This window comes from Gavialis gangeticus, unplaced genomic scaffold (assembly GCF_001723915.1).
Source record: "Gavialis gangeticus isolate Ggan-Ray unplaced genomic scaffold, GavGan_comp1, whole genome shotgun sequence".
NCBI lineage: Eukaryota > Metazoa > Chordata > Crocodylia > Gavialidae > Gavialis > Gavialis gangeticus.
Genome location: NW_017728992.1, coordinates 168340174 through 168348490, shown reverse-complemented (window position 1 = coordinate 168348490; position 8317 = coordinate 168340174). Strand labels below are relative to the sequence as shown.

The 8317-nt window shown below is 39.9% G+C and overlaps 1 protein-coding gene across 7 annotated transcripts in view; it reads right to left on the bottom strand.

Moving 5' to 3' along the window:
• Positions 1-8317, bottom strand: part of OXR1 (oxidation resistance 1) — a 608937-nt gene that overhangs the window by 46887 nt on the left and 553733 nt on the right. For 5 of the 7 annotated variants that reach the window (XM_019528058.1, XM_019528059.1, XM_019528060.1 and 2 more), the window contains one exon: positions 2271-2351. The exons of the other annotated variants lie outside the window; for them this stretch is intronic. In XM_019528058.1, the coding sequence (XP_019383603.1) occupies positions 2271-2351 (81 nt within the window). The remainder of the gene's footprint in view (positions 1-2270; positions 2352-8317) is intronic. 7 annotated transcript variants of the gene reach the window in all.

The window sequence follows — 8317 nt, the reverse complement described above, 5'->3', positions numbered from 1 at the left end:
GGGGGGGGGGGGGGAGGGGAGGGAGTGTTAAGCACATTTTATTCCACATATTTCAGACAGACTTGAAGCAGGGAAGTGGATTTTTACATTTGGAAGATCCCAGGACAAAAGGTTCTCTCCCAAGAGAAACACAACATTTTACAGTCCAGATATCCAAGTACATAAGGTCCCAACATTGTTTCTACAGTTTAGATTCAGCAGCACCATCTTTATTCTCTTCTCCTTTCCTTTTAAACAGGCCTGCCAAAGGAGGTGCCCACAACCATATTTTGTGAGGGACCAATCCCATTTGCATTTGTTCAGCATGCTCTGAGACCAAACTGAGCCTCTCAGTAGACTTACACAGGAAATAAATTCACAGTGGGCCAGGGCTGGGTCTATGCAGATGCAGGAATTTAGGCACCTAAGGAACTTTGAAGTCAAACAGGGAGAAATTACCACATTTAACTGCCTGCAAGATCAGGCACTAGCCAAATTATTTTTTGTATTGTAACTTTGGACACAAACACTGAAGGGACTTGTGTACTGCCCCAGTACTGTGCATTATTTCCTGAACTAAAAGCAGTAAAAACTGCACTGAGGCAATGACATTACTTCCATTTCTGGAAGCAGTGTGCACAGCATGGGTGTGATGTATTTTGTGTTAAGTATAGTTCTTTAGTTTTGATCAGAGTGCCATGTAGAGAAGTGTGTACAGTTGTTGAATTGCTGATGAAGCTGTTTGGAAATTTTTAATAATGAAACATTTGGCACTGGAAAAATGCCATTTATGCCACTTGGTAAAGATGTGCCTATTTCAACAGACCTTCCAATAAACAAAGGTAGGTTTCAAAACATGCCTGCCAAGCTGATTTCCAGCCAGCTCAATCATCTGGCTCAGAATCCCGTACCAAGACTTCTAGGTCAAGGAGCTACAGGGCAGCCCGTCACAAAACACAGAGGTCTTAGGGTTTCCAAAACACAAGGTTTAGGATGCCTTCCTTGGGGCAGGATAGCCAAAGCTCTTTGGGTCTAACTTCCCAGAGCTGCAGTAGGACCCAGAGAGCAACAAACATCAGAATTTTGAATCCCAGGAAAATATTTAGTTCTAAATTTTCAAAGTGAGTTTTTGCCATTTTCTTTCATAGGAAATCTCAAGATTTCCTCCTTGTTAATACATTTCTGATTCTTGTTCATTTCAGAATTTCCTGTGAAAGTGAAAGTCTAATAGCCACGGCAAGCTTAAAGTTGATTTTTACATATTTTTAATAATTCATAAGGCATTTTAAGCCATTTCCTCTCAGGAGGCTCAAGCTTCTAAACTAGTTGTACATAAAACAGTATACACTTAACCAGTAGTTTGAAAATACAATAGCTGAATAAGACAAGTTTGAAACATAATCAGTAAGTTAGAGGTAGCAAAGTCATGAAAGCATTTTCTGATGTTTAACCATTAAAGAAAAATTCAGAACCAAAATTTAAATTTTGCACTTTATTAACTAAATATTAAAAGGGGAGGAAGGGAGGAAAATATATGTAATTAATCTTTTTCAGATCTTTGCAAAAGGGTTCTCAGACATGCTTTCATCAGGAAGCTTTGTACAATGTACACAAATTCTGCAGTGTACATATGCCAAAGAATATAGGGAAATACCTAAAGAAAATGCAAGAGTCAATTAAAAACAAACAAACAAACCACACTATCCAATTAGCTTACAGATATAGATATCAAGTGTTGCTTTATAGTCTAGAAGCTCCATTCCCAGTTCTCCTGTTGTGATCTCAGGCCAGTTTACCCACCTGCATAATGGACACAATACTTACCTCTCTATACGGTCATTGTGAAGCTTAATATTTGCAAAACAGTTCCAATTTTCTTCCATACTGACTGTTGAGTATTTGAAACTTAGTCCTCATGACACTGTTTTGTAAACAACCTCTTTTTCATTCTTTTTAGGAAAGCTTCTATCTAGCTCAAACCACCACTCCAAACTAGAATTGAAAACAGGTCCTCACCACTTCAGAAACCATGTAGTAATGAGAACAAAGTTTCAAAGATGCAGAAAATTCCTCTGCTTTTAAACTCTGAAATAACTGTTTCATCATAAATCTACAACAACACACCCACTCATGGTTTAAGGCACAGACACGAGAAAGGAATTTTCTGCTGGATTCTTTCAGTGCTAGAGCCAAGACAAACCCACCAAATATGGGACTTGCCCTGATCAAAGCCACTACAGAGAAAGATATTTTAGTCTCCAGAGAAGGGATTTAACTACTGAAGAGGGCACCTTGAGACGTCTGCAGAGTGTGCGCAGTTCTTCACTATTTAGAGCATCGATCCTGCGGTGATACTCAGCCACTGACACTACCTGAATATGGAGACAGGAAGACAATAATTCCACTGACAGTTGAAGAAAAAAAAGTAAGAAACTAGAGAAAAGCAATGGGGAGGAAGGATGTGCAATGATAACAACAAGTTAAAGTGCTAAGAAACATTTGGAAAACTCCAAGCACATGTAAAAAGTTTCAGACTTATGATGTGTATGTACAGTGAGTCAAGACTGCCAGCAAAATGATGTTAGATATCTGACATCTCATGTTTATATAGTATTATAAAATGCATCTGACATACAGTCCATAAAATTTACTGATATGCAGCAAGATAAATGTAGGTAACTGGTGTCTACACTGGAGCCATACCCTAGTCTTAACTGATGCCCTCATATCATCCTCCACAATACCTTTCTGCTAGGGTTTCTATGTACTTTGAACCTGAACTCACTTGCCTGGCTGAAGGTTATAGTTTAGAGCCCGTAGTTAAAACTCTAATTAAGGCAGGCTCAGAGTCATCCATTTGACACTAAGGATTCAGATAAAGAAGCTCAGGTTTTGACAGTCCTCTGTGGCTAACCTACAATTCCAGCCCTTCTATCTATTGGTCTATTCATCTCTTGTGCACTGGGAAATACCTGCTATTTTATACGCATCTGCATGTTCCATTTCTGCAGTATTCTGCTCATAGCCAGACTAGAAGATGCCAATGCAGTACGCTGCTAGCTGGATAGACAATCACACCAGTTTTCTGGTTAATTTCTGGTGTGACTACAGAAAAGCATGTTATTTGGGGGGCACACCTAAAATCATCATTGTTATAAAAGCACCTTGAAGAGGCTGGGGGAGGTGGAGATCAAATGGATGGCTGTTCAGTACAGCAAGTGCATTAAAAACCTCAAAGGCACTTAAAACAAGGCATAGGGTGGTAACTGCAATCCTGGCAGCTCCCCTGCCTTTATTATTATTATTATTATTATTATTAAGGAGTTTGGGACAGTGACAAGCATCTGGTCAAGTACAGAGCCCACAGACAGGCTCCTGAGCTGCCAAGGTTCACTCTACACCCATGAAACTACAAGACAAGGAGAAAGGTATACTTGTGCTATCCAGTTCCATTACTAAACAGACTATGCTAGTTGCACAATTTCATACATAATTTTTGTTAATGTATATATAAAAGTTTGTAAAGTCTGGAAATTGTATGGAAAGTTAAGAATAAAAGTTTACACACTATGTTACTCCTATACACAAAGTGACAAATAAATGGATATATATACACTGAAATAGCATAGCATCACACATCACATCATCTTCTTGAGTCATGTATCATCCTACATTGTACAGAAGGCGATGCAAAAGCCACCCTTTATTTCCTTGCTTGTCTGGACCCAGACTCTATAATGAAAGGGGCACTTTCTATTTGCTTGTACTAGGCTTGCAAACCAGTCAACCAAATACACACTCTACCACTGCTCTAAAACTCTTAGTTAAATCTTTGCCTGATGACTTGAAGTCAGGATTTGGTTTCATGAGCTACAGAATATAAACACCCCTCCAAAACAGTGGCACAGATGCCCTGTGGGTAACCATGTTATTTGACGAGAAAAATGTCCTTCTGTCCCTCTTATCCAAACAGGTTAATTGCTAGATCCCTCCAGCACTCTGGTGCCATGCAGCTTCTCAGCACCCCATTGGTGTTGCCTAACCTAAAAGGCAGCAGGTTCAGGAAGGTCTGCATACCAAAGGGTAATACCCTTTCCAGTTCAGTCACACATTCCCTCGAGGTAAACAAACTATGGATAAATGAACAGCCCCATCACAGGCAGGTAAGGAAATCCATTCTCTCCAAGTTAGTTTTTATTTCAGGCATGCTAGCCACATCTACCCACCACAAACAAACTGTAGTAGTAAATTGCTGTAGAGATACAGAAACACAGGACTATGAAGGCACTTCCTGGGTCACACCACTGTTGTTATATCTTGTTATTAGGAGCAAACACCTCAACCTGAACTCTTTCACCAACTGAGTAAACTCCATCATGAAAGCAGTTTGGTTTTTTGACTCAAGTCATACCGGAAGGCTGTTTCAGAATGTAATCTCTCTAATATTTGGAAATGTTTTTCTGACCTCCAGACAAAGTTTATTCAGAGGCTGCAAATACCAGTTTTTCCTGCCAACCCTGTCCTTAAGTATAATACCTTGCACCTACATTATTGCTGCTTAACCTTTAGCTGTATTTTAAGGGAACAATTAGATCCCTGTTGAGCCTTTAATTTGCTGTGATATAACAAGTTAAGCTATTTTAGAGTCCCTGTTCCCCTCACCCTTTTCTGCATTGAAAAGGAATGAGGCAAGTCATGGCAGCGCTTATTAGTCCCTTTATTGCAAGACAGGGACTGTGGCCCATATTGCTCTACTGAATTATAGCCCAAGGCCCTGAGCAGCTGTGAGGACAGGCAGGAAGCCTTTATTCAGTCTTCAGTGCACTCCTCTTCCCCACAGCCAATTTCCTCTTTTCTTCAGAATCAGGCACTTACCCCTCTCAGGGTCCTGTCCTTCTCCATCTGGGGCAGAAGCAATTTCTGTTCTTTCTAGGTTTTCAGTGAAGCTTCTGACAGGGAAAAGGTCCTCCCTCCTATTCAGATAGTACCTAGGAGCTCCTGCTGCTTTGACTTCCCAGCTCAAAGTGGCTTCTCCTGCCAGGTTCACAGTCTTAATGGACCTAGGGCAGGTGGAGCTAGAAGTGATGAGCTGTCTGGATCTTAAAGTGACCTCTACCTGAGCTTCCCTTGGGGTTCTAACTCCTCCACGGCTGTGTGGAGATAAACCACATAACATGCGCCTGCCCTATGTTCAGCTCGTATTTTGAATAGAGGTGACTGAATTATACATAGTATTCCACAGTATATGCAGATGTGGTCTCACCACGGCATTAATAGCATTAAAACTTCCTTTTCTCCACTGGGGATCCCTTGAAAGATGCATGCTAGGATGCCCTTTTATCATAGCCTCATCACATAGATGATTCAGTCATCCTGTGATTAGACTCCCAGGTTTTCTCCTCCTCTGTCAGTTCCAGCTAATGAGCTCCCAGCTTATAGCAAAAGTTCTTGTTAGTAGTTTTAAGTTCTTGCATCTTGTATTAACCTTTTTGTATTACTCTAGTCTTCAAAGGTCCTAACCCCTGCTGAACAATGTTTGGATCTTCTTCTGTACTGACAATGCCTCCAGAAGTTTTCTCGCTGAATTCTATTAGCACACTAACTTCTTATGTTAAGGTCGTTAGTGGCATTGCTAAATAATAACCTTTGGAGAGCTCCACTAGGTAACAGCCTTCAAGCCCGATACTACCTTCTGATAACTCCCCTTCAGCAGGTTACTTACCAATCTCACAATTTTGAGTACTAATTCCTGTCTTCTCCTGCTTACATAATAATTTTCTAGGTGGCACTTTGCCCAATGCTTTAATGAAATCCAATGCATTATCTTTGTTCAGAAAATAAGTTGTCAAAGAAAGACACCAGGTAAGTCTGGCAAAGTCTACCTTTGGTAAAACTTTGTGGCGTATTATCCCATCTTCTATTTGCTTCCATGTCTTTAGATTAGTCTTTCATTTAAGATAAGTTCTAACGCACTGCATGAGTTGAAATCATACCAATGGGTCTATAACTGCTTGAATTGCTTTCTTCCTCCTTTCTCAAATTTAGGTATGGTGTCATTCTTCACTCATTATTTAAAATTTTGCTACCAAACTACTGATTCCATATATTAGTTCTTCCAGACTTATGGGATGGAGAATGTGTGCCCCTTTCCCTAACTTAAATTCATTTTGCTCTTAATGTTTGGCTTCCACCTCTGTTGTGCAGACTTTGATTTGCATACTCTCTTGCCTTCCCCTTCCCCCAAGCTTAATGCCATAAGCCTTACAGATAACTGTAGAGACTATTCATTTATCAGTTTTGGGGCCATACCTAGCTTACTTTTCATCTTGAGTGAATCCTCCCTGCATAACCAATCCATTTCTTCCCTTTTTTGGTATTTGCTTTTTATGATTGAAGAATCTCTTGCTCTTGTTTTTATCTTTTGAAAGGTTTAAAACCCCACATTTTTGGCAATTTTCATTTTATGATTACATTTTCTGGCCTCTATAAGATGTAGATTTCTTTATTGATCAGTTCCTCTTTCAAGTTCTTGTCTGCTTATTCTTAATAGTCTTTCTGAGCTGGTTATATATCTGGTTAAATCTGGAATCCTTACCCACAAGTATCTGTACTTCGTTTGATATTAATGTTTCAGATACAGTTTGTACTTGTTGATTTAAAGACTCTAAACCAAACCACACCATCACAGCCTTCCCAGCTAACGTGAACAGCTGGTTAGTTGGAACTCACATAGATGGCTACAGCAACCCACTTCTGGATTGATGTGATAGCACACCATGTATTTGAGTATGCTGGAGCAAATTCCTTATATAGCTCCACTGAGCTCTGCTTTTTCAAACCAAAACTGCTGAGCCACTGCTTGTCTTCACAAACCAGAAAGAGTCTGTAATAGTTACCCTGCATCAGAAGTACCTTGGTCTGCATATGGGGAAATCTGCAGCAGTTACAACATGCAACAGCTGTCTCCCCAGTTTGTTATGTAAGTAGCTGCTATCCTGAATCTCTCCTTCTGAGATATACCATTGACTTTTGGGTCAGAAATTGCTGCTGAAAAGACCATCATCTTCTCTCATGCCTTCTATCTGCCTCCTGCTACAGCAATACACGAATAGCTGCCCTCTATCTGCCTCCTGCTCCAGAATCACAGATAGCTGATCTTCCTCTACTGAATCTGGCACTGGCTATGGCATGCATGTAAGAAATGTGTAGAGATGGAAGTTAAGTATGTTGAAAGCTAAGGCTGTTTCTGCATGGAAGTCCAGGAAACAGAGAAGTCCCACAACAGAATTTGTAGCATATCTGAGGTGTTATGAGCTCTGGGAAAATGCCCTCAAAAACCTTAGTGCTGAACCAGGAGAAGGCTACTATGGATGCCCCATTTGATTCTGCAACACAGATGTTCATAGGTGAGATTAGCGAGTTTAGTTTCCCAGACTTCGGCATACTTTTCTGTACAAACAAATCTTAAAATGTACACAAAGCTGGATTTTGCACATAAGTATAAGCTGTCAATTTACACATAAGTATTTTGCTTTTGCTTCACAACAGCAAAACTGTTTTAAGCCAGCATTGTTTTAAAAGACAATCTAAAGGAAAAAGGACTTCAGTTGAAAAGCTGAAGTCTGATGAATAACAACTGTATAGCCTCCTGAAAAAAAATCTTTTGGCTGTGTCCATTTGGGAGTAATTTTAAATCATGTTATAGAAATGAACTGATGGAATATAAAAGAAGAACATATGACTGCTAAATACAAGAACACCAAGCTAAGAATTTGTGTTCTTTTTTAGCATTCTGAGATATTGAACTTTTATTGTAGTCCACTCGTTGCTTCCATAGTTTTCCTTTGATTCACTGTTTTCTTCCTTCTCAGACATATAGCCTTGCTCCCACTCTCACTGCTACTCATACAAAACCCTTTACAATATAGTTCATCTTCCCTGTGAAGGCTGCTTCCTGGAGAAAATGTAGTTATATTTCCACAGTCTTTTAAACAAAACCTTTTATTTCATTATAGCTGTTACTTACAAATCACCTTTCTTTTCCTTGCCTATTGAAAACTGTTCTGAGTAACAATTAACTTTTGCATACCAGTTTCTGAATTCTAAAACACAGAAACAAACACCGAAGTGTTAAGGTAGCAGAAAGACAACATAAACATAGATATAAATCACCTGAATATGGGAACAGAGGATGCTCAGATTTTCAGAATATGAGGACACTTGTTCAGAAAGCCAGCTTAAGCTCAGGGTTGGCCCACAATTTTTGTCCCCCCCACCCCCGCAAGATATAGTTTTGGGGCCTCCTGATGCGAAGAAGCTGGTGGTATTGGGGGGGGGG